Below are 27,347 nucleotides of genomic sequence, written 5' to 3' on the forward strand. Positions count from 1 at the left end.
AAAAATGCGATACTGTTTTGAAACCTTATGATATATTTGTCACAGATATTCTAATAAATAAAGACAAATATATTTTCGATAACGTAGTCAACTTATTTGTAGGTCTTATTGGATTACAGGTATGAATAAAAATATATCGTCTATATATTGTGGAATTTTTTTGTATTATCTAATGAAGCATCGTATCTTTAAGATCAGTATTTTATAAAAAACTCAAAATTCTTGTAAAAAAATTGAAGTTGAAAAGAGCTTTTATATGTTACATAATTGTATGCAGAAAGTTAAATTTGTAATATTTTATAATATTATTTTAATTAAAAGAAAAATAGAAAGTGTTGAAATATATAACAAAAATTACGTATATTACGTATACAGATCGGAATAGTTGATCTTTTAATTAGTATTGGTATCACTCCTGATATTATAATGGGTCATTCCATTGGCGAATTGATTTGTGGATATGCCGATGGATGCTTGACGGCCGAAGAAACCATCTTGTTGGCTTATTATGTCGGTTTAGCATTTCTCAAGTCAAAAATAATAAGTGGCTTGATGGCTGAAATTAATTTAGATTTTAAAACTATGAAAAATATGTGTCCATCGGATATCGATGTAGCTTGTTATAATAGTTCGTATAATTATATTGTGAGTGGACCAACAAGCTCTGTGAGAGCATTCCTCGCTAAACTACAGGTTTGAAAACACTTAAAAAGTACAAATAATATATCTATATTTATAATTATGTTGAATTAAATAAATGATTTTATTTAAACAAAATTTCTTTCTGTATAGAATGACAATATTTCTGTACGAGAAATTTCCTGTGGACATGTACCTTTTCATAGTCGTTACGTCGAGCCTGCGAGAGTTAAACTTTTGGAATACTTGGATCAGATATTGCCACAGAAAGTCTCTCCGAGCTCAAAGTGGTTGAACATGTTGAATGAATCCTACGAATGGTTCAGTACATCTCCAAATATCTCGTATCTAGCAAAATATTATACAAATAATCTGTTAGCCCCGGTAATATTTTCAGAAGCTGTGCGTTTTATTCCAAATGATGCGGTGACGATTGAGATAGCGTCGCACGACATTCTACAATACGTTCTTAATAATTCGTTAAAGGCAACTGTAACAAATGTTGCGTTATACAAATTCTCTCACAAACCTAATGTTGAAATATTTTTACACGGAATTGGAAAACTTTATAATGCAGGATTACAGCTGCAAATCGCAAATTTATATCCGGAAGTTAAATTTCCTGTGAGTCGTAGTACACCGATGATTTCTCATCTTATAAGGTAAATTTTGCTTAATGTAACATAAGATTCTTCAACGTTATGTTTACTACAGAAAAATAGCAGAATTTAAAAAAACGGAAAATTAAATTGCATTATTTTTAACGACGTTAAACATTAATAAGGCTAATGTTTTATATATTGTTAAATTAATAACACGTTTTACAGATGGGATCATGCCGAAGATTGGCATATATACCATTTTTTAGGACAAAAAAAACTTGATATTGAGGAAGTAATTGTTAACATTAATTTATTAGATGAAGAATTAATATATATTACTGGACATGTCATTAATAGAAAAAATTTATTACCGGCTACAGGATACCTTTTCCTTATATGGCAAATGATCGGCTGGTTAAAAAAGCAAAATCATCTCGATATACCAATTGTATTTGAAGACGTCAATTTCCTACGTTCTACAATTCTGTCAAAGCAAAATCCAGTCGATTTAACTCTTATGATCCAAAAAGGTAACTTGTATAATTAAAATAATTTCGTGATCTAGATATATAAAAAGATAAAAGTTTTTTAAAACATAAAATATGAATAAACGAAAAAATTCAGTTAAAAAAATTTAGAAAAGATTTGTATCTAATAAACAAATTATTAACAGTTTACCAATAAAGTAACAGTAGATATGAGCAAAAATTACAGTATATTGGTTAAGCTTGTATTCTGCTGAGAAAGTAAACAATAAATAATCAAGAAATCTTAGTTTCTGTCAATTTACAGTAACAAATATATTGTTAATTTTGTTGATTTGATTGATTTTCATACATCTTATTTTTATTTTTACTTTTGCTATTTTAATTAATGTATTGCTAAAATCTATGCTCGAAAGATTGCAATTTAAAGACATCATAGCTAAGTTAATTTTCTGTAATTCATTAAAACTATTGATTACCTAAAATATCTAAGTTTCTGACGCAAATGCATATCAGATCTATCGCGTATTTGACCATTAATAATGCTATGGTATGGCACGCCGTTTTGCTATTTATTAATAAGATTTTCTTAACCTAAAATAAAAATTCAATAATTGATTTAAACTGAAGTAGATAGTTTTTCGGCATCATTTTTATTATGTTATAACATAATAAAAATGAATTAAAATTATATGTCTTGACAAAATTAATTCAAAATACATAGGTCCATATTTTAAATTCTTTTTTATCGATAAAAGTGCCTCTAAAAGTGACTTTATAAGCCTTCTGATTGGTTATAAGCCACTTTTAGAGGCACTTTCATCGATGAAAGAGGATTCAAAATATGAACCATAAAGAAATATACAGCCTATACTAGAAGTGGAATTATTTTTATGTCAAGACATAATATTAATTCATTTTTATTATGTTGAGATAATATTAATGTATTTTTATTTATATCGTAACAAAATAATAATTGTAGGAATATAAATTATATGTAAGCTGTCATAATAATTCAGTGAATTAAAATTAAGCTACATAATAGAAAATTAAAATTAAGCTACATAATAGAAAATCACGATTTAAAAATTATGTCATGTCCTAATAGAAATTCGGTAAATATAAATTATGTTATAACAGAATAAAAATTGAAAATTAAAATTACGTGTGACTGTCATTTTAATCCTAGATTTCATATTAAATTTTAAATGGAAAGAAATTTTTATTATGTTAAGACATAATATTTATAGAGAATTTGTATTATGCACATAATTTTTATTCCAGAATTTGTATTATGCACATAATTTTAATTCTTGAATTTCCATTATGTACATAATTTTAATTCCTGAATTTTCATTATGTACATAATGGAAATTCGTGATTGGCAACCCTGCACGTCTACGCGCGGCGTTACGTTCGATATCGCGGCGTTAAGCCTTGTGTCCACGATGCTAGAAATCGGTCCGAGTCCTCGGATCGAAAAATGTGTAGCCAATTAATATGCAGTTTTTACGGAAAGGCAGCAATTTCATTGGCTACACATTTCTCGGTCCGAGAACTCGGACCGATTTCTAGCATCGTGGACACAAGGCTTTACACATATGCCCCCGTCCTACGAACGCAATCTCAATGTATAATGTGTCTTTTGCCGCGTTTTTACATAACCTTAAAGTTCTATGTTCAGTTAATGACATTTCCTCGTGTTCCTCGATGACTATTTTCAATAATATGGTTTTCAATCTTTCATGTAATCAGATAAAATAATTGTTTTTACGGTAATTATTCAGTTTAGGGGCCTCACCTCAAATATCGATAAAATTAGACTCATTCGACGCGTTTTTGCACGAAATGACAGAATCTGGCAGAAAAAAGTGTCGCTCTGCTCTGCGAAGCGAAATATTAATGCTTAAAGTTGAGGACTATTCAGGTTAGAAAATCTGTCATACCGATGGCACTAGCGCGCGCACGCACGCACGCACGCACGCACACACACACACACACACACACACACACGGGGGGGGGGGTGCAAGGGAGGGCCTTCGGCCCTCCTCCCGCACCCACCCCGTCCCCCTCGCTTCGCGTGGAAAGTTGCAAAGTGGAATCTCGCTTCGCGTGGAAAGTTGTATCCTCCTGCACCCACCCCGCCGGTAGGGGTGCCTACGGTAGGGTGCAACTTTCCACGCGAAGCGAGGTTCCACTTTGCAACTTTCCACGCGAAGCGAGGGGGACGGGGGCCAAAGGACCCCCTTGCACCCCCTCCGCGCGCGCGCGTGTGTGTGTGTGTGTGTGTGTGTGTGTGTGTGTGTGAGTGCTAGTGCCATCGGTATGACAGATTTTCTAACCTGAATAGTCCTCAACTTTAAGCATTAATATTTCGCTTCGCAGAGCAGAGCGACACTTTTTTCTGCCAGATTCTGTCATTTCGTGCAAAAACGCGTCGAATGAGTCTAATTTTATCGATATTTGAGGTGAGGCCCCTAAACTGAATAATTACCGTAAAAACAATTATTTTATCTGATTACATGAAAGATTAAAAACCATATTATTGAAAATAGTCATCGAGGAACACGAGGAAATGTCATTAACTGAACATAGAACTTTAAGGTTATGTAAAAACGCGGCAAAAGACACATTATACATTGAGATTGCGTTCGTAGGACGGGGGCATATGTGTAAAGCCTTGTGTCCACGATGCTAGAAATCGGTCCGAGTTCTCGGACCGAGAAATGTGTAGCCAATGAAATTGCTGCCTTTCCGTAAAAACTGCATATTAATTGGCTACACATTTTTCGATCCGAGGACTCGGACCGATTTCTAGCATCGTGGACACAAGGCTTAACGCCGCGATATCGAACGTAACGCCGCGCGTAGACGTGCAGGGTTGCCAATCACGAATTTCCATTATGTACATAATTTTAATTCGTGAATTTTAATTCAGGAATTAAAATTATGTACATAATGGAAATTCGGGAATTAAAATTATGTGCATAATTTTAATTCGTGAATTTTAATTCGGTAATTGAAATTATGTACATAATAAAAATTCGGGAATTAAAATTATGTCCATAATTTTTATTCCCGAGAAATATTTATGTTATAACATAAAATAAATTTAGAATTAATTTTTTGTCTAGACATAATTTGAATTCTGCATTTTCAATTATGTTATAGCTAAATAATAATTTGATGAATTATAAATATGTCTAGACATAATAATAATTCCTTTTTCTTGAGTATTATTTTAATGTGATAGAATTTTTATGATGATATTAAATAGCAAAACGGCGTGCCATACTATGGGAACACTTTCGTTAAAATTAAAATTTATTTTCATTTATTTAACTTGCAAATTGCATACAATGATTGATATTTCCTTTCTACGATTGAAGGCCGGCTGTAATGGTTTAAAAACTTTCGTTAAAAACATCCTCTCGTTATGAAACATAGCTTATAGAATCGCGTTATAAAACATGGAATAGAATTTCCGTTTGTAAATTAAATACTTATACAAGAAATTGATAATTATATTCTTATAGGTAGTTGCAAATTCGAAATAATCGAAGGGTACAGTTCTGTCGTCACTGGAACAGTACGAATTCCAGGTAATATTGAAGACGAGAAAATATGTAGTACATTTGTTGATCGAAACGATAATGATAAAGAGGAGATGAATATAAAAGATATTTACAAAGAGTTGAAACTTCGTGGTTATCATTATACCGGCCAATTTCGTGGATTAAGAAGCGCGTCAATCACAGGAAAGAATGGTCATATTGTCTGGACTGACAATTGGGTAACATTTATGGACAATATGTTACAGATGATGATTTTAGGGCAGGATTCGAGAAGCCTTTTTGTACCAACAAGAATTCGTAAAGCGGTAATCGATCCAAGATCTCACATAAAATATATTGAAAAATTTGCAAATAAAGAAAACCGTAAGTATACAGTATTATAAATGTAATTATATACATATTTAATCGAATATTATCTTTCGAAAAATATATATTTGATATGCTATTGTCTTTATATCCGCAGAAGTCCTTATACAAAATTATAAACACTTAGATGTTTTGATATCTGGAGGAATAGAAATACACGGCCTTGTAGCTACAGCTATATCTCGTCGACAAAATGTAGCCAACCTCGTTTTTGAAGAGTATAAGTTTGTTGCTCATCGAGATCTAAATGTGATACCTTTGCAAGATGCAATAAGAATGTCGGTGCATGTTGCACTTGAGTGCTACAACATGATAAACGTAAAAATCATCGAATTTATTGAAAATAGCGATCATGTGATGCCGGAGAATTTAAGTTCTTTACATGTTTATAAAATTTTAGACGACTTACCACAAATTAGTTACAATATCAAAATAGTAGCGATCAACGAAAGATTCAAAGATATCTCCTTGCCCAATAATATTTCTAGGATAGAATTTGAAAAACTGACAAAAAATGAAAATTGTTTGATGATCATAGGTTTCGGAATTTTAACAAAAAATAGAAACGATTTATACGAACAATTGTTGTCTGTCATAATGCCAAAGGGATTTCTTCTGACATTGGAAGAGTTAGATACTATTTACGATTACTCATGTCTGGACAAATATGGATTAAAAGTAATTTTGGAAAAACGCACCAACGATAAGACAATTATATTATTAAGAAAAATACAAAATTTTCAGACGAATCAACAGATCGTGCATGTAAACAATTACGAATTTTCGTGGGTAAATAAGATTAAATCATTCATGAACGTGGAAAATGACAACACAAATACGAGAATTATAATCGTCGCAGAAGGGGACTTTGAATGCGGTCTACTCGGCCTTGTCAATTGTTTGCGAAAAGAACCGGGTGGTGAAATAATTAGAAGTGTATTTATTCAAGATGGAGATGCGCCTGCTTTTTCGTTGCAAGAATCGTTATACATGAGGCAGCTACAACTGGATTTACCAATCAATGTTATACGTTCCGGCATTTGGGGATCCTACAGACATTTTCCATTATCATTATTAGAACCAATACTCGTACAGAGTGCTTACGTTTCTCAAATGGTACGATTTCAAGAAGATTCGGTATTTAGGAAAATTGAAATAGTGATAATTTGCGATACTTTCCCTCATAAATTAAATAATAGTTTTACTTACTGTAACTTTAAAAGGCTTAAAATAACTTGTTATTTATTTATTTTATTTATATTTAGGTGCGAGGTGATCTGAGTACTCTTTGTTGGATGCAAAGTATGATATCTTTCATCAACAATGATGAAGAAAATCTTGTAAGAGTAGTCTATGCATCTATCAATTTTAAAGATGTCATGATAGCTAGCGGTAGACTCACCATCGTATTTATTACAACCGAACGAAATAATAATTCTTTAATTGGAATGGAATTTGTTGGTTTTAATAAAACTGGGCAAAGAATAATGGGATTGTGTTCAACGGGGTAAGTGAATATTGGGTAGTGATAGAAACTTGAGAATCTTGATATGTGTGTGAATATATTCTTAGAAAAATGTGTGAATATATTCTTTAAAATAATTCTAATAATAAACCAAAAATAAAGATCTAAAATAAACGATATAAAATACATTTCTTATATTTAAATTGGAAACGTTTTTAATGAAAGAAATGAAAAAATTGCTATATTTTATATATAATTTATAATATTTCTAAATGATTTTCTAAGTTATATTATTTTCAGAGGAATGACAAATATTCTCATAACTGACAAATATCTTAGTTGGATTATACCTGACATGTGGACGATGGAAGACGCTGCGACGGTTCCTTGTGTATATAGCACGTGTTATTACGCTTTGTATTTAAGCGGTAAAATGAAAAAAGACGATAAAGTGTTGATTCACTCTGGTACGGGAGGTGTTGGTCAAGCTGCCATTTATCTTGCCCTTTACGAGGGTTGCGAAGTGTTTACGACGGTTGGAAGTATCGAGAAACGAGACTTTATAAGAGAAACGTTTCCCTCTATTCCCGAGGATCACATCGGAAATTCTCGTGATACGAGTTTCGAACAAATGATTATTCAGGGAACGAGAGGTCGCGGAGTGAATATCGTATTGAATTCTTTAGCTGAAGAGAAACTGCAAGCGTCCGTCCGTTGCTTAGCAAAGGGTGGTCGTTTTCTCGAGATTGGAAAGTTTGATATGGTCTCCAATAGTCCTTTAGAAATATTTGCATTTTCAAAAGGCATTAGTTTTCATGGCATTTTATTGGATAAGTTATTTTCTGCAGAACCAGAGCGTAAGGCAATAATGTGGAATAAATTAAAAGAAGGCTTAAAGAATAGCGCCATCAAACCATTATGCAGAAAAGTCTTCGAAAAGGATGAAATAGAAACTGCTTTTAGATATATGGCTGCTGGAAAGCATATTGGAAAGGTATGATCATTTTTTAGTGTACGTACAATAGAGAAAGTATAATTAGAATTAAAATATTAAATTCTCAAAAAAATGTATACAGCTTTTGTTTCCATTGTATTATCTTTAATATTAGAATTATTTAATATAAATCAAAATCACTCTTGTTTCCTGTTTATATTTTGAAACGCAAACATTTCTATGCTAAGAATATTTCTATCCATTTTCCTTAATTAAAACTTAATATTGAACGTAAGTTGTGACGCAAACTTTTCCACTTTAAGTATTTTTCAAGAGATTTTAAAAAAAAATATTATACAGCTTTTTTTTTATGTATTCTATCTTCTTAACTATGTTGTAATATGTAAAAGTTATCCATTGTACTCCTTTCCTCTTTACATTACATTTGGAAAAATTCTCCTTCTTTTAAAGGTTTTTTATCGATTCTTTTAAATTTGTTTCTATTTTGTTATTGTACACACAACTACATTTTATTTGATAATTTGGGTGTACTTCCGAAAAGCCTATACCTTCGATTTTTTTGAAATTAAGTATACTTACGTATTTTGACGTGCTGATTACTAATATGATAGTGAAAATTGGCGCAACTTTTATTTTTATGGTGAAAACCATAAAAAATCGTCAAAATTTGACGTTTTTTGGGTTTATTTTATCAAATACTGGAAAATTCAAAAAATGTTTTAAACAAAAGTTGTACATCTTTTCGAAATATGCATTTTATGTTCTATTCATTTTTACCGTACGAGTGATAGTTTTCGACAAAAACGATGGACTCTAAATCTTATATCTGTCCTCTCATCTAAGCATGTATTTTGCAGTACATATACGATTCCACATGGGTTTGCAACTTTTCACGGAAAGCGAGATCATATATTGGGATACTTCTACGCAGTACTGTTAGCTTTTGTAGTTTCCACACTCTCAAGTTTTGTTATATTTTTTTATGTGGGAGGACATGTTTTGAATTTTCGAGTATTTGATAAAATAAATCCAAAAAACGTCAATTTTTGATGATTTTTTATGATTTTCACCATAAAAATGAAAGTTGCGCCAATTTTCACTATCATATTCGTAATCAGCACGTTAAAATACGTAAGTACACGTAGTTTAAAAAAAATCGGAGGTATGGGCTTTTCGGAAGTTTATCCGATAATTTATTCATTCTTATAGTTTTCTATCTGTAATCTACATTTTTTATAATAGCTTCTCATTTTTTATGTTCATCTTATTTTTTTCCTGACACTTTAAGATATAATATAATGTTATTTACAGATAATGATAAAAATTCAAAAAGAAGATGAACTGGATGTACCTATACTTGCACATCCCCGGTACTACTGTCTGGAACATAAATGCTACATCGTTATAGGTGGTCTGGGTGGTTTCGGTCTAGAATTAATTGATTGGTTAATATTACGTGGCGCAAGGAACCTAGTGTTGACTTCGCGAACTGGGATAAAAAACGGTTATCAACGATCAAGAATAACGTTATGGCAATCCTACGGTGTGAATGTTCAAATCGTTGCAGCTACTGATACTTCGAAATACGAAGACTGTAAATCTATATTACAATTTGCCGAAGAACAAGGTCCCGTGGATGCTATATTCAATCTCGCAGTTGTGTTAAAAGATGAAATATTCAAGAATCAGTCCCCACAAACATTCGAAGATTCCTTTATATCAAAGGCATGGACGACGAAAAGGATGGACGAATTATCCAGAACAATTTGTCCCCAGCTCCGACATTTTGTCGTTTTTTCTTCCGTTTCATGTGGAAGAGGTAACGCGGGCCAAACAAATTACGGAATGGCAAATTCCGTAATGGAAAGAATTTGTGAAAGAAGAATGAAAGAAGGTTTACATGGTTTGGCTATACAGTGGGGCGCGATTGGTGACGTTGGACTTGTCGCAGATATGCAAGAAGACGACAAAGAACTTGTTATTGGTGGTACATTGCAACAAGAAATATCCTCCTGCTTGGACACATTAGAAGCATTCTTGCTACAAGATCGGTCAATCGTAAGCAGCATGGTTGTTGCTGAGAAAAAAAAAGATTCTAGCGAAGCAACGGATCCATTTAACGCTGTTGCTAACATTATGAGTAAGTTCAGAAGTATTATGTAAGAGATTTGCTTATAAAAAATAAATTTTTATTGCAAAAATGTACATTTTAACAATTGTTATATTGCAGTTGGAAGATTAGATAAGATCAGATTAAAATCATGTGTAAATATTTAATTCTTTCTCTAATTTTCAAAATAGGTTTAAAAAATCCAAACATAGTGGCACCAAACATATCACTGGCTGAACTAGGCGTGGATTCAATGATGGCAGTGGAGATTAAACAGACATTGGAGAAAGAATTCGATATTTTATTGACACTACAAGATATTCAAAATCTCACTTTTGCAAAACTTAGAAAATTAACAAATACAGCTGAACAAGAAAAGATGTACGGAAAAGATGACACCGAAGCTAATGTAAATGATTTGGACGGTTTAAAAATGTTGACTCGAAAGCTTAACGATTCAGACTTGAGTCCAGATATTTATGTAAAATTCGCTACAGAGAGGAAAGTTGCTGGGAGTGAAATATTCCTTATACCAGGAACCGACGGGTGTGCAAGTGTATATAAACTGATAGGATCGAAAATTAAATCTTCGGCGATATGTTTGCAACACGGTATACTTAATATGCCGGGTGTTACTCGTTCAGTAATGAAATCAGCAGCACATCTTCTGCCTGTACGAAATTATTATATAATGTATTTCAAATCTTTATTTAAATTGCTGTATATTTAACTTTAAACAGTAATAAATATTTGATTATATATACGCGCATGCACGCATGCGCGCCATTTTTACGTACAGTTTCATACATGTTTTTTCTTATTTTTCTAGCGCGTGTTGGAGAAAATACAAAGTCAAAAAGAATTTCTAATTGTCTGTTATTCATTTGGAACTTTAATTACCATCGAATTAGCAAGATTATTAGAAGCTAAGAATTTCTCCGGACGTTTAATACTTATAGATGGAGCTCCTGATCAAATGAAATTCTTGCTTAAGAAATTATTTTATTATACTACAGAACAAGAGCTACAAAATAACATTTTACTTTTTTTAATCAATTTGTATCTTGACCCTAATGAAACGGTTAGTCAATTATTAAAAATATATATGTGTAGTTAATAGGATAGTATATAGTTAATAGAATAAGAGGAAAAATTTTGAAATAATTTGTTAGAATGTGCTTTAAAATTATAAAATAAGCTAAATTTTTTATTATATTATTTTATATAATCTAAATTACAGATTTTGTAAAGTTTCTTTAACGTAATTAAAATTATATGAAATAACATAATATAATATAAGCATATTATTTTATTGTAAATGTTTACTTTAGGTTACACAGCCCGAAAAATTTTTATTTTCACATATGTTCTAGAGGATACATTTCTAAATAATACACCGTTAGAATTTTGCAGTGATCTCTTTTCGTTTCTGAGATATGCACTTTTGAAATTTCGTACTTTTATGTCATCTTTTCACGTTTCTATTTATGTGTTTACATTTGCTCATCACGGTTTCATATTATATTTTACTTATGTGTTTATATTTTTTTGTTTACGTTTGCTCGTTGTCGCTTCCATGTCGCTAAGCTATAGAATTATTGTTTAGTTTCGCTAAAAATCTTGAAGCCAGTGTAACATTTAATAAGTGTTTGTATATAACTTCCTTTGCTTTGCAAAGTACACGCGTGGATACCGTGTGTTCCGCCCGTCCCTATTATACGGGGGGAGCTCCACTTTCGGAAGATGTAATCTAACCCAACCCATGTCTGAATTATGGAATATATCTGGCTTTGCATAGAAAGTTGCAAACTTATATAAACTCATGAACCATATGAACCATGTGAAGCGAAATGTCATATGTCAAAATAAAATATTTCTTACACTTCAGACACAGGTTAGATTAGGTTATATCTTCCGAAAGTGGAGTCCCCCTGTTGGGGGGGGGGTAGCGGAACACACGGTGTCCACGCATGTACTTTGCAAGACAAAGCAAAGTTTACAAATAGATATATTCTATTAAATATATTTCTTCTTAAACATATATGATGTGGTAAAATTATATTCTATTCATGAAACTTTTTGTTAATAACTATTTAATAAATAACAAGTGGCTAAAACTTTCTGAAAGTTATTCAGAAAAATGACCTCGGTAAATGTAACAGAAAAATATAAATATTTAGAAACATATTTAGAATGTAACGAAAAAATGATACAAGTAAGTATAAAATTTCAAAATCGCATATCTCAGGAACGAAGAGAGACCGCCGCAAAATTCAAACAGTATATTATTTAGGAAATATATACACTACAGCATATGTAAAAATAAAAATTTTTTGAGCTGTATAACCTAAAGTAAACATTTACCTATTTTATTTCAGTTTAAAATGCAGATTGTCATTTTGTTGTACTGATACAATATTATTATTTACAGTTTGCATTAGAACTAAATAAGTGCAATACGTGGGAAGAGAAATTAGAATTATTTACTGCAAGCTTTTCGAAGGATATCAATGAATTAACTGTTGAAAATCAGAGATTGTTATGTTCGACGATTTACGATCATATAATCGCTATACGAGATTATAATATAACATCATTGCCACGTCTTAAATCATCTATAATCTTATTAAAACCCACAGTTATGTCTATCACTTTTACTGAAGAGGATTATGGTCTACATAAGGTAAATTTGATTAGAACGTAATGTTTTGTCATTTTTAAGATTATTTTTATAAATAAAAAATATTTTTAGATTACCGAAAGTGCAGTACAAATACATTACGTGGAAGGTACTCATATCACAATAATGGAGATGGACGAAGTAGTATCACTTATTAATGAATTATTGTAAATTATAAAAATATGAATAAGAAGAGAGAACTATACGCGTTTTCTCTAACAATGATTCTATTCCAACAATAAAAGGATAAAAAGATAAACCTGAACCAACAATAAACAATGATATTGCTATTTGAATGTCTCAATTTCATATGTTAAGATACAGCGAATTTTATTATTTAACTTGCACTTTATTATTTAACCTGTCACTCAAAATGCTGTTAAATTATACATGTCACTAATGTCATATGTCATTAAAATCACAGAGCGCCGCTAATGCAATCTTCTGTCGAGAGAGAAACTGTACGTTTTCTCTTTTTGTATTGTGTAGATGTGCGGTGATGATAAAGATCTTTCTTAAATGAAAATTTCTATATTTCGAGTTTGCATCATGATATCTCCGTTTATAGATCACGCAGAACAAAAATAAAGATACTTTCTTTATGCAATTCAAACTGGCTCTATCGATTAAGTCGGATTGAGAGTCATCAGATTATCGAATCTTAACAACGATTGAACGGATCGAATTCTTAAGCTTAATCGATAGAGCGAGTTTGAATTGTATAAAAAAAAGTATCTTTATTTTTGTTCTGCGTGATCTATAAATGGAGATATCATGATGCAAAGTTGGAAATTTTCATTTAAGAAAGATCTTTATCATCACCGTCATCAATGCACATCTACACAATACAAAAAGAGAAAACGTACAGTTTTTCTCTCGATAGAAGATTGCGTTAGCTACGCTCTGCGATATTAATGACATATGAAATTAATGACATGTATAATTTAACCGCATTTTGAGTAGTGATAGGTTAAATAATAAAGAGCAAGTTAAATAATAAAATTAGCTGAATCTTACCATATGGAATTGAGACATTCAAATAGCAATATCATTGTTTTTTATTGATTCAAGTTTATCTTTTGATTCTTTTATTGTTGGAATGAAAGCTGCGAAAGATATACGTTCTATATAACGAACTTTATAATCTGTATATTTAATTTTTATTTTGTCATGGTATATTTTATTGTTATATGGTTCATGGTATATTGTTATGGTATATTATGCTATATTGTGTAATTTTTATTATTATTTTTTTAATTTATGTTTATTATATATAATATATGAATATATATATAAGGCAGACATTGTACCTTGATGAAAGTAATTTGATATTCTGTGGAACCTCTTTTAAGACATTAAAAAATTAGAAAAATGATAATATTTTTCTTCAGCAGGAATGAGAATTTATGAAATTATGTAACAAAAAATATTTTATTATAGAATGTTACTCTGATTCCAATATATATTTTTCAACTGAAAATATTATTCTCCCTTTACTTCTCTCATAGAAAGCCTTCAATTTAAACTAATAATTTATTTTTTAAAAAGTTACTTAATTAGCTTAACATTGCAATTACTTGCTTATAGCATGGTTTCCTGCTTATATTAAAATTGCAGATACGGCGCTAATACATTTGAAGCAATAAAAGTAAAAAAGATCTACTTAAGAAAATAATATAATTTCTAAAAATTAAATTTTAGATTCTTGATGTCGACTCTCGAATATAAAATAAACTTGTGTGATATTAATATTCGGGTAATAAGAGCCTATCGCGGATGTAATTGCGCGAAATTTTTCTTTGATACAATGATCAAGACTTTATTTGGAATAATCTCTTGGTTTGAGATTTAGTTCCAACAAATTCCCCCCTAGATGGAAGTAGGCGAGAAAAATATCGGTCCGAAAGTCGCTGAATCGGGAAACGAACCTAATTTCTAAAAACTTACCTTTTTAAAAAAAAGGTAAAAAAGCGCAAGTTTATGCGGCAAGAAATTATTTTAATATAATTATAATATATCCTACAAAAATAATGGTATCAAAAAATTGCGCCAACTAAGGATGGAAACTTGCTACAAGTTTAAATAGAAATATTAATCGAAAACTGTGAAAATGACAGTCGTCGTTAATTATTCGTACTGCTCTCATGTTTTGATTAATTAAATTAAATTAAATTAAATTAAATCCGCAACACTACTAATCACACGCACTTCCACGGTAACTAACCGCAATACGATTAAGAAATGACTGGCAATTTCCTAGTTATTGCTGGTGCGACAGAAGCGTCGAGAATGCAGAATCAAGTCTACTTTGTATGTAATATTGTGTTATAAAAATGTTATATATATTAATAATTCGTTTATTTATATTTCTATGTGTATATATATATACACATACATTTTCCAAAATTATGGGATTCAAGAATCAAGAAAATTATACCATTTTATGCGTATTATATTCTGCAGTCATTTGATAGATTACGTAACGAATGACCTCATTATTTCGAAAAATTGATTTCGTTGAAGGTTGATATCGACATCGAGGGATTAGGTTTGTCGTCTGCTGACAGAAAAACTTTGATCGAAAAGGTATCTATAATATTTCACATAGCGACGAACGTGAGATTTAATAATACACTAAAAAGAAGACTATATTTATAAACCTTCGGGCGACAAGAGACATCTGCGTTTTAAGCGAAAGTTTAAAAACTTTGGTGGTAAGTAATCGTAAGATTATCGAGATGGTGTGTTTTCCGCCTGAAAATTCTGCGCGATTAATTACAATTAAAAATAATTTCTTGTAAACGTTATCTCATTAACTAAATTTTATTCTTAAGGGGATCCTAAACTGAACGGCGAACTCTTACACGATTACAGCGCCCTCATCTAATCCTCATCCTGTATCTCTCTCTATCATGTTATTTATAAAGAAGATGCACTGCTTTTTCCACTCTATTTTTCACCGATATTTCACCGATATTTCAGGTACATACGGACTAAAATTTTCGGAAGAATGCCATTTATTAATTAAGCAATTAAATTCAGTTTTTATAGTTCGACAATGTTCTACGGTGCAGTACACAATCGTGAAAACTACAATTTTATGCATAAAAGCTATAAAACTTTTATAAGAAGCTAATATTTGTACAAGTTGACAGCTCTGACGCCATGTTGATTTAAGAAGTCGATAATAAAAATGTAATTTTATACTTATTTTCTTTCTCAATATAAAATCTCATACTATATAGAGTTTTCACGTGTCCGTTTGCGTGTATACTTCAATTCTGGAGAAGGATTTTTAATTCTATACAGGCAATAAAAAATGGCACACTTCCGAAAATTGCGGCGTTTTTGTCGATAAAACAGGCGACTTTAGGATCTCCTTAAGGCTTTGGTGTATGTCAGCTTGACTTATTCGCAAGTCAAAAAAATTTGCCGTCGATGAGATCGTATATCCAATGGAAATCGACTAGAGAAAAACGATTCAAATTACCGAAACCATGAATGATTATCTCTTGGAAGTATTTAAATCAAAGTGAGTGTAAATTCTTGCACTGATTCCTGTATCTCATATTTTTATGATAAACAAATTATAAAAATTATATATATGTACTTTTATTATAATAATTATATATACCTTTGATAAAGTTTAAATTCTTTTTTATTGACATATTACATTTAGAGCCAGTGTATTGCAAACGACTTTGAAATAATTCTCTGTGTTGATATAACTGTTTTTCAAATCGGTGCTCATTAGAATTATTTACATTAATATTTTTCATAATTAATCTGAATAATATTGTTTTCTTACATTTATGTAGCATATCTGACGTATATTCGAGATTATTTGCAGATATTTAGGGAGGGGGTGAATTGCACTGCCGTGCGTGAATTGCAGACTATCTATAAATACGTTGTTATGTCAAATAAATGCATATATCATAAGAGAATATTTTAATGTAATTTATCACTATGATTCTGACAATGTAATTGTAATTATGATTGGGTTTTATGGATTTTATATATAAATTTTATATATAAAAATTACTTCACACATTTAATATTGTATAAAATTCTTTTAATATCAAACAACGATAAATTAAACAATTTACGTTATTTCGAGTAATATCAAAAGAGTTTATTATAAAATTATAAAGTATTATCCTATTTTCCTTAAACTTCTACATAATTTAAATTAAACAATAAGATAAATCTATATACGGATTTATTGATATGAAATTTTCCTAAATTAAAATTTTCTATATCCTGTTTCACCAGCGATAAATGAACCCGTAAAGGCTGGTTGGAAAACCTTAACAGTCCAGTGAGATTAATGGTCAGTTATGGAAAAGGAATAGTACGAGTGTTTTACAATAATCCATTTGCTTCTGACAACTATATACTAATTGACTGTTGTTAAAGTTATGATTGTTGCAGCATAGAAACGTGGCGTGATGAAGTACGATAAATTGCATTCTTATAAATTATTTTTTTATTTGAGAAATAGTTGTCGAATATGTCGTATAAAATTATTTAATATAGTATATTATATTATAATTAAATATTATTAAAAGTATATTTAAAATAATTCTTCTTCTTCTTCCAATAGCATCACAGCTCAGGGTGAGCCTTAGCCTGTAACACTATGCTCCTCCACTCATCTCTATTCCTTGCCCTCCTTTTCCAGTTGTCAACCGACATCCTCCTCAAGTCATTCTCCACCTTCTCCCATCAGCGAGACCTCGTGAAATAAAATCAAATATATCTTTTTTTGGTGATAAGAAAGAAAACTTGTCAGATATATGTTATTACATTTTGCCTTTACAATCTGTGGAGGAAAAAAGATGTACTACGATGTAATAAATGTATTTCATCATATAAATATGCAAAAACTTAAATTCCTAGACCTATCCAGACCTTCACCTACGTTTGCTTACGTTAATTATTATGTGATTATCACTTTATGTTCTACATTCTACGTCCTGAACTTGAATCAGATTTGATTCAGATTTGTTAATTATTTATTATCATTTTTCTACGTTTTATATGTCCTATGGACAAAAACTGTGTCAAATAAAATATTATTAAAAGTCATTAAAAATCATTAAAAAATACAGGAAAAACTTTAATTAAGAAGCTAGTAAAGAAGATTAAATTACATAAAAAAACTTTGAAATCTCAAAATCTCAAAAATTATTGATACTCGAGTTAAAAATATATAAACACACAATAAATACAAATTCCTAATAAATAAGCTAACCAAATGAATGAAAATTTATATCAGTTTTGATAGATCAGCATTTAATTGTTAAAGAATTGAAAAAAATGTTTAAGAAATAAATTAAACGTTTTTCATATACATTCTTAGAATTAAACTTTGTAAATTTTAGAAAATAAAATTAATTAAAAAAAAAAATTAAAATATATAAAATAAATGAAAAATAATAAAGATAAAAAAGTTGTTAAAAAGTTAAAAGTTTTTACTTTTTAATACGTATATGCATGTATATATTCGGTATCTTGTGTATGAAATATTATATTAATTAACAGCAACATGAGAAATCAAATAAGTTCTTTAGAGTCGCTTTACATAAATATCTTAAGTTATTTACTTAACTTATTAAGTTATTACTATTTTCATTACTATTTTTACACTTTTCAGTCATACATATACAAGGTGTAACTGAAAAGACGCCCACGGAGCAAGCAGCGTTATTTCTGATTAAAAATTGAATCGAAAAGTCCTGAATTATCTTTTTCTATAATGCTTAATAAAGCGGTAATTATTGAATAAAAGTGCGTCGATAAGTAGCCTTTAGCCGTCGACCTTTAGCCGAGCGCACGTCAGTGAGCCGCGCGGCTGGTAGTGTGCGTGAGCGCTCCGCCGCTACGGCGCTATGTCATGCCGTTATCGTGCAATATTCTTATGCGTCGTAATAATACGAAAAACTTTATTTTGCATTAAAAATCATATTTCTTTCGTCAAAAGCGTTTCCTTAAAGAAAATTTCGACAAGGAGGCTAAAGGTCGGTGCTTATTGGTGCAACTTTACTCAATAATTACCGCTTTATTAAGCATTATAGAAAAAAATGATTCAGTACTTTTCAACTCTATTTTTAATCAGGAACAACGCTATTTGCTCCGTGGGCGCTTTTTTAGTTACACCCTGTATAAATATTTTATTCAATTTAATTAATTTTATTTCAATTTAATTTGAATAGATATATTTATTTTTATTTATAATGAAATGGTTTAAATATACAGATTATATCCAATTTTTGTGTAGAATTACCCATATTACACTTGTAGAATAAATTGCAGTCATTTTATATCATTATAATATTTATATCACTGCATTGTGTAAGTTTGCTCTTTCAACTTTAACTTGCAGAATTTCCGTTTTATTAATATATAGTCACACATCTCTACTTAGCAAATGATTATATAGCACATAACGATTATGTTTTCATTAAATAGCGTACGTCGTTGATGACTAGTCCCAATTTATCACTTCTGTCCGATCATACCCCTATTAATAACGGTATCGACATAAAACAGACGATTCCATTTCTGAGCTTGCATATATTTTTGGCTAGTATTGTTGTTATTATAATTTATATTGGTTTTATTTTTTTACTTAACAATGGATGAGAATATAATTGATCCAGCCAACTCAATTGCGACATTTTACGTTGGACAAAGTGTATTTTTAACAGGCGCGACAGGATTTCTGGGTAAAGTGTACATCGAGAAGATATTGCGATCTTGCCCAGATGTTCGTGAGATATTCATATTGATGCGTTCGAAAAAAGGACTAAGTATTAACGAAAGGCTCGAAAAAATATTAAACTTACCGGTAAGTTAATTACTGATTATTACATGAGTAGATTCTTTTTTGTGCAACACTGTATTTTTTAAGAACTTTTACAATATTTAAGTGGCAAAATTTTTCTTATAAATTTTATTATATAAAAAATACTTTTTATTTTAGAAACTTAATTTTAAAATTTGATAAAAGTATACGATAAAAAAACATTAAAAATAAGATATAAAATAATCAAAATATTTTACGATTTTTATGCAATATTATTAAAGATTTCTTAAGAATCATGGCACAATTATTATAATAAATACGTCACATAATATATTCTCTTTCAATTATATGATAAAGTGCGAAAAGAGCAACCCTTAAATTTCAAAAAATTAATTCCGATTTTCGGTGATGTCACTGAAAAAAACTTAGGTTTGTCAGCTGTCGATAGGCAAATGCTAACAGAAAGAGTGACTATAATAATCCATTCAGCGGCGAATATAAAATTTAATGACAGCTTAAAATACGCCATTCTTACTAATTCTAGATCAACAAGAGATATCTCCATTTTAGCTCAAAGTATGAAGAATTTAACAGTAAGTATAAACCAATGTTATATTTATATTTTTATTTACATTATGTTCTATTGCGTATACTATTTTATATAGTGTATTTATAAGACATTTAAAATTTTATTTATACAGGTTAAATGTATTATTACAAAAAGATGTGTCACAATATCTATCAATAAATTATTTAATTTAATAAAATAACAAATATTAAAAATCTATTGTTATTATACAAAAATTTTGACTGTCATATATGTGAAAAAAGTTACAATTAATAATTAACAAATAAATAAAATAATCTGTGATATATACGGGTGTCCCATTTTAATGTCCCACCCCAAATATCTTTCTTATTTTTAATTGTTAATTGCAAATTACATATTTTTTCTTCGAAACAACTATGTGTTTCCTTTACACCAATTGATTCCTCTCATTATTTTGTACATAAAAGTATTAAGGTAAGATAATCGAAAAATGAATATTTTACAAGATATTTTACGGTTTATGTAAAATTAAGAAATTATTTCAAGCCTCATAACTCAAAAAGGTACTTAACGAAAAGGTACTTAATTATAGTGTTTTGGAAAGCTATCGAGATAAGCTACAAGAATATGCAAAGCTATCGAGATAAGCTACTTAACGAAAACTACTTAACGAAAAGGTACTTAATTATAGTGTTTTGGAAAGCTATCGAGATAAGCTACAAGAATATGCAATGACAAATAGTAGGTTCCATTTAAGAAATTGAAGGTGACCTTCATGTGACCTTCAAATAACTCTTCAAGGTCAAACCAATGATACCATCTTATGGCCCCCTCGAAACCAAACAACTTTTGTCTGAAACATTTTTCTCTAAAATGCTTTGTTTCCGAAATAATTGCGTGCGTTAATTAAAATGGCTCACCCTGTATATATAAGTAGATATGGGCCACTATGGTGCGTCAAAACAAACCCCCACCACTCGGCCCCTGGCGCCGTGGGCGTGGCCAGGTGAAGTGGAGGGAGGCGTTCTGATTGGTGGAAACAATGTCCCACCTCCCGAAGTCTCGATTTTGATTAGCTTGCACCATAGTGGCCCAGAGTTTAATTGGCTTGCACCATAGTGGTCTAGAGTTTGATTGGCTCGCACCATAGTGGCCCAGAGCTGCGATTGGTCGACGCCGGCTGTGTCGCCGATTTATCAAATTTTTATTTCCCTACCTCCGCGGTACTAGACTCGAAGAAGCAATCCTCCTCCCATTCCAGCCCTGGCCCACCTGTATAGGGTTCCGAGTCAAATTCCCGTTACCTAGCCCTTAGTCGCTCTCGCTACGTCTTGGCAGAACGAACCCCCCCACCTACCGACTTTCGGAGGGTAGCCGGCGGTATATGTCTCGAGGAAACAATCCTTACCTCCCCACTCCGTCTCGGAGCCCGCTATGGAATATCGAAACAAGCCCCCTCCGCTCGAACGGTTCATGACGCACTTTATCGGAAAAAGAGACAAAGCATCTCAGTAGGAGACAATAATTATTATAATTATTATAATTATTATAATTAGACTACATTGCACTACAGAGGTAAAAAGATGAACATGCGGATGATTGAACGCGAGGCGGGGGTGTTATAAAGGAAGAAGGGAAAAGTTAAAAGTATTAAACACGAATTAAGATAAAAAATTTTCACATTTATTAATATTTTTCAAAACCAGCCATTTTTTTATAAAAAATTTTTGCTTATTATTAATATACAGAAATATATACAAAGAAGAATTATATTTATATTGTTATAAATTTTACATTTTTCTTATGCTACTTACAATATTTATAATTCTATTTTTTAAAATAAAATCGGAAAATGCGCGACTTTTATTTAAAAAAGAAAAAGTCACCCAAGAAATAAGAATATTGTTATACCGCCACATATCCGTATGGTAGCGAATATCTGCTATTGATAAATCTACGCTTTACTAATACCGGCGCACATATTTTTGTTTCACTTCGCGTAACAATTTCATGAAACGCCGTACGTCGAATCGCATTAAAGCGTAGATTTATCGAAGTTTCGTTATTTTCTTCTTCTTCGTTTTCCTGTGTGTCTTTTTCTCTCGCTAATAGTAGCTTTTTTATAGCATTAAAATTAATTCGTCGCGAGTTCTCGTAATTGAGAGTAATACCCTTATCTTTACAAGTTTCGTGAGTATTATCCTCCGGTGTTCGCACGATGTAGGCGTAAAATTTCGGACCCCCGGACACGAACGCCTCGATATAGCTACCGCGGCCGTAGCTTTCGAGTTCATCCGTCATGTCGCCTAGAAAATTTCCCGTAGGCGGCATGTATTCGTTCGAATCACCGGTGCTCATAAAAATACACGAATCCGTATCATAATATAATACACGACGATCTAAACGTTCTAGGTACTCGTACAATTTTAAACGCGCTAGTCTAGTCGTATACGCTGCTATCACGACGTTTGTTATCGGCGAGGGAACGAGAGCCTCTTGTCGCAGTCGCCACGAAACATACATTACCTCGTCATTCACGGGTAATATGTCGGTTATCTCGTATTCGGCGCTCGTTAGTAATGTCGCGAAACGTTGTTGTGTTTTTACGATTTCGGTAGTAGGCAAATTGGATCGTTGGCCGAATTTTCCCCAGAATGAATTTAAGCACAGTTTCGCAACCGAGCGTAAACCAGAATTCCGCGCGATGTTTCGCTTATCAAGAACGATACCCTCAGTTTTTTCATATTCCCTCAAGTATCGCTCTTTTGCCTCATCGTCGTTTTCCCCGCATTCGCTCGGCCAACCACTGGCTTCCTGTTTAAGCTGTAAAAACGTATTAATATATTCGGCGAACAATCCACCTTGCCGCGACGCACGATCGTATTGGCTAACTCTATATTGCCAAATTTCGCTTACCGACGTTACGAGATAACCTTTCTCGACGGCCTTGCGTAATTCGCAGGTTACCCAGGTACCCTCGAATTCACGCTCGCTATCATTATGAGTGCACGGTGTCTGAGAAAATGTTTCGCAGCAACTACGACATAACGCGAAGAGTAATTTTCCTCGTACGCGATGCGGAAGTACGGGGTGAAATAAATCACGAGGAGGGAGTACTCTACAGCGTATGAGGCCTTCGAGCGAGTCGAAATTATAATTCGGTGACCTTCCGACTAACGCGCTACATTCATCGCCGACGTAAATTTCCGGATGACCGATCGGAAAAGCGCCCGTCTTCAATACAAACGGGTATAAAGAGCATACGTCGACGTAGCGTATTTTCTCCGTACCTGTGACTTCGTATTGAGTTGGGATATTTCCCGTACGCCCACCGAAAAACGCGTCGCGAGGATCGAGCGGTGGTGTTTCTACCATCGGATGGTTCGTGAGAAAATCATACATTACGCGATTGTCGCGCATTTCTTGGTCGAAGGCGCACTCCCACTTTTCCGACACTATGGTCCATATTCTGAATCCTCTTTTATCGATAAAAGTGCCTCTAAAAGTGGCTTATAAGCCTTCTGATTGGCTATAAGCCACTCTTAGAGGCACTTTTATCGATAAAAGAGGATTCAGAATATGGACCTATGTATCCCCGCTGACGAAGTCGCCATGAAACTGCGAGAATTCGTTCATATCGTGAATTTAATGTATCTCTGCGATCCTCCCCCAACGAAAGCGCTTTATCGCGATTTACAGGGAAACAAGACGGACATCCGTGCCAAAAGCAACCGTGAAATTGCAACATGTGACGCTGCGTCCTTCCCGCAACAGACGTTTCGAAGTAACCGTCGACGAGCGTACCCTCGATCGTGCGATATTCCCGCGCACGCCCCGCATGATTTATATGATGGTTCGCGCTCCATCCATATCAGCCATTGTAAGGCTTTACGCGAATGATTGCTCGCGCATCTGTATCCCCCCGTAGGAATGATGCCTATCGTATCGGCTTGCAAAAAGTTTTTCCGGAAAACCGTCATGCAAGTCGAAGCAATAGTTGTACATTCCTCGAACGGACATACATTTCCGCGATCTAGGAAAATTTTTCTAAACGCTACGCACGCTCGTCGAAGAATATCAACATCGTTACGACAATAACGCACTATCTCGCGTTGGAAATCGAACACGGTATTTTTTTCCCTCATTTCGGTATGCCATGTGAGAAAGCGTTCGCGCTCTTGCAATTTCATGCTATCCGGAGAATAATATCGTACATCAAGTAACGGTCCGACGTACGTTTGATTTTCGATAGTATTAAATAAATACGGAAGAATGCCTTTATCCTCAGTGTCCTTTAGCCCGAAAGCCTTAGGTAATTCGGATAAGCGTATCGGCATATAATTAACGCTATCGATGAATTTTCTATGTCCCGCGGTTAAAAGAATAATTTTTGTGCCATTTAAAATTACTTTCGGTTCAATATCCCTACAATTTTCCACGATATATTTCCAAGATAAATTGCGCGTCGAACGCTTTCGCATTATGCGCTATACAAATTATGTGTTTAAAATATTTTACCGGACGCGTAACGAAATCTACAAACTGTTTAACCGGATCGCGGTTCGGATTGAAATACGAACTCTCGCACTCCGCACCAACGACACCACACGGACATGTCATTTTCCCCCACGCATGCTTCGCAAATCTGTTGCGCGATGCATAGCGTCGGAATATGTTTTTTTATATTTCCCGTTCCTTCGACCGTCTCGTCCTGTCGCGTTTCGAAATCGTAAAATACGAAAGCCACACGTCCCTTTCCGCGTTCATATGCACGTTCGTTCTTTTCCGCGTTATCACTTATGTTCCGTGCTTCTTCTTCTTCTTCTCTCGTGCTATATCTACCTCAGATATATCTCCCTCAGATATATCTACCTCATCCGGTATTATCGACGATGAAGATGGCCCGGCAGAGAAAATATCGACACGTTGACGAAGAGGTTGCATATAACACATATGATTGCGCGGTTGTTGTGAACGGCATAATTTGCAATAAGAAACGCCGCATTCGTGTTTTAAATTCGATTTAACGATACGACCGCAATTATCGCAAAATCGCACGATGCTACAAACATTAGCGCGTGTTCTACCGTCGTACGATTTCTCGCTACGATGACGCTCGAAACACCCTGCACCGTAAAATAACCGATTGCACGCGTCGCATTTTATTTCGGCGTAAGTGGAATCGCACGGCGGTACGGATAAACATCGCGGGCATTTATTTAAACACCGGTGACTATTAGGCTTATCATTTCGAAAGCCTACATTACACGCTACACAATAATCGCGAGTACCAGCGGCGGCTTTTAAATTTCAAATAGGATTATAATGATGCGAATCCTCGTAATACATGATATTTAATCGCCGCGAGGACTCGCGTCCGAGAGAAGCGAGTATTTCGGTTCCGTCATACAACGGTTTTTCGCCGCGACCGAAAGTTTAAAATTATACACAACAATCGCGATATTGTCGGCGGCGAAATAACGTTAGAAATGTTCGATTTCGCGAATCCCACATCCCTCTTCCGGTATTACGACACCGGCATTTTTCGTTAATTGCAATGCACATTCGCGTTGTAACGAAGAATGCGGATATCTTATCGCGTTCCATTTCTCATGCAGTTCGCCTGTACGGATATTACCGCGCTCGCTATAAGTTTGAGCTACTACGAGGGCTCGAGGGAAGCACAGGTTATTCGAATTATTAATTTCGACTATCGAACGTTTCGCGACATCTCCGCGTGTTAACGCGACGCGACCGCGACCTGAAGGCATCGAGACATTATAAACCCGTATGTTAAATTGGTCGGCGATATCGAGACCACCGGCGCTCTGTGCTAACGAACTCACGAGTCTCCAAATATCCTCATAACTCAAATCGCGAGCCGGACGAAAAGATATCCCCGCAGGACCACGCGATAAATTCGGCGAATCAAACGATAATCCTACGTAATCGCCCGGTTCGCATGAATTTAACGCATACGCGTGAATTTCGCGAAACGCGTTTTCTAACGAGTGATATATATCGACGCCTTCAGTCAACGGTCGTATCGTAAAACTCGCTTCTCTGCCGATTACCCGGAATCTTCTAAATTGGCGCGCATTTTCCGATATTAAATATACAAAATTAAAATTATTATTTCCGACCTGATGGTGAAGTTGTTGCTGCTGTTGTTGCTATTGTTGATGTTGTTGTTGCTGCTGGTACTCATGCTCCTCCTCCTCCGCGTCCTCTTCACCCTCCTCAGTCTCGGATGAAATATTTTCCGAGCGGGGTAACTCGGCTACCTCGCCCTCAGTCTCCTCCTCCGCCGCTTCTTCTTCTTCTTCCTCATTGCTGCGGGAGAGCGCTGAATTTTGTTCGCCGTCAACACCACCTCCGTATTGCACTGTTAAAAATAAAAAACCGTATAAATTATAAAATACTATTTTTATTATTTTTACTATTTTAATATTTTTATACTCGAATGTAATCCGTACTATGAATGTTAATACAACGAAATAACTCACCTTTTTAGCAATATTCGTTGTTTTTTATTCCGTTACTAATATTCCGGGGAATAGCTAATCCCCCTGCGACGAGTTTCTAAAGAAAAATTAAGAATTTGTTAGATTAAATTCGAGCATAAAAATATACCGAGAAATAAATTAATAAAGTTACCTTCTCTGGAGGGAGCGTATACATTTTTCTCTTCTTCTTCATACCCCTCTTCTTCCTCTCTCTCTGTCTCTTCTTCTTCTTCTTCTTCTTCTACCACTATCACTTCTTCCTCTTCCTGCACTTCTTCTGCTTCCCCGGTCTCCTCTGTCTCTTCTTCATTAATCTCCACTCTCTCGCGCTCCTCCTCCATCTCTCGCGGAAATTCTAATAATATTTTAAGATTTGAATATTTAATATTATAGAAACAAAATTTAAAAAAAGTTTGAAAAATACTTTTATATTCGGATTTTCGTTTTAGTATATATTTTACATCAACATCATCTTACCTGGCGAGAACACTTCGCTATCGGGGCTGCTGACTGCGTATGCGATGTCGGTAGCGTCATCGTTCATGTTTTCCTCGCCGTCGTCGTCATCGTCAAGAACGACAACGGGAATCGCCGGATTTTCCT

General features: G+C 33.2%; 2 protein-coding genes and 2 long non-coding RNA genes across 6 annotated transcripts; 1 reads left to right on the forward strand and 3 right to left on the reverse strand.

The window, feature by feature from the left end:
* Positions 1–187: 187 nt before the first annotated feature.
* On the reverse strand, positions 188–3,581 carry LOC145967770 (uncharacterized). 3 transcript variants are annotated; one of them, XR_014437552.1, is made up of 5 exons: positions 2,206–2,475; positions 1,613–1,802; positions 1,169–1,347; positions 836–987; positions 188–556 (listed from the first exon to the last, which is right to left on the reverse strand). It is a non-coding gene; the product is annotated as an uncharacterized LOC145967770 (long non-coding RNA). The 3 variants fall into 3 exon arrangements; XR_014437553.1 differs by lacking the exon at positions 1,169–1,347 and having other exon boundaries at positions 2,206–2,466; XR_014437554.1 differs by lacking the exons at positions 1,169–1,347; positions 1,613–1,802; positions 2,206–2,475 and adding an exon at positions 3,528–3,581.
* On the forward strand, positions 427–13,078 carry LOC145967769 (fatty acid synthase-like). Its single transcript, XM_083092705.1, has 12 exons — positions 427–693; positions 793–1,301; positions 1,467–1,771; positions 5,263–5,664; positions 5,765–6,783; positions 6,933–7,174; positions 7,433–8,126; positions 9,399–10,227; positions 10,389–10,870; positions 11,027–11,278; positions 12,629–12,880; positions 12,950–13,078. The coding sequence occupies exons 1-12, from the start codon at positions 427–429 to the stop codon at positions 13,046–13,048; spliced, it is 5,352 nt and encodes a 1,783-aa protein (XP_082948831.1). The 3' UTR covers positions 13,049–13,078.
* Positions 13,079–22,143: 9,065 nt separating this feature from the next.
* Positions 22,144–26,446, reverse strand: LOC145968309 (uncharacterized). Its single transcript, XM_083093689.1, has 3 exons — positions 26,382–26,446; positions 23,155–23,275; positions 22,144–23,061 (listed from the first exon to the last, which is right to left on the reverse strand). The coding sequence occupies exons 1-3, from the start codon at positions 26,444–26,446 to the stop codon at positions 22,144–22,146; spliced, it is 1,104 nt and encodes a 367-aa protein (XP_082949815.1).
* LOC145968680 (uncharacterized) lies at positions 25,992–27,138 on the reverse strand. Its single transcript, XR_014437825.1, has 3 exons — positions 26,896–27,138; positions 26,745–26,820; positions 25,992–26,623 (listed from the first exon to the last, which is right to left on the reverse strand). It is a non-coding gene; the product is annotated as an uncharacterized LOC145968680 (long non-coding RNA).
* Between the last annotated feature and the right edge of the window lie 209 nt (positions 27,139–27,347).

Source organism: Camponotus vicinus, unplaced genomic scaffold (genome assembly GCF_025532165.1).
Source record: "Camponotus vicinus isolate PSW18456_S1 unplaced genomic scaffold, iyCamVici1.0 SCAF_3, whole genome shotgun sequence".
NCBI classification, from domain to species: domain Eukaryota; kingdom Metazoa; phylum Arthropoda; class Insecta; order Hymenoptera; family Formicidae; genus Camponotus; species Camponotus vicinus.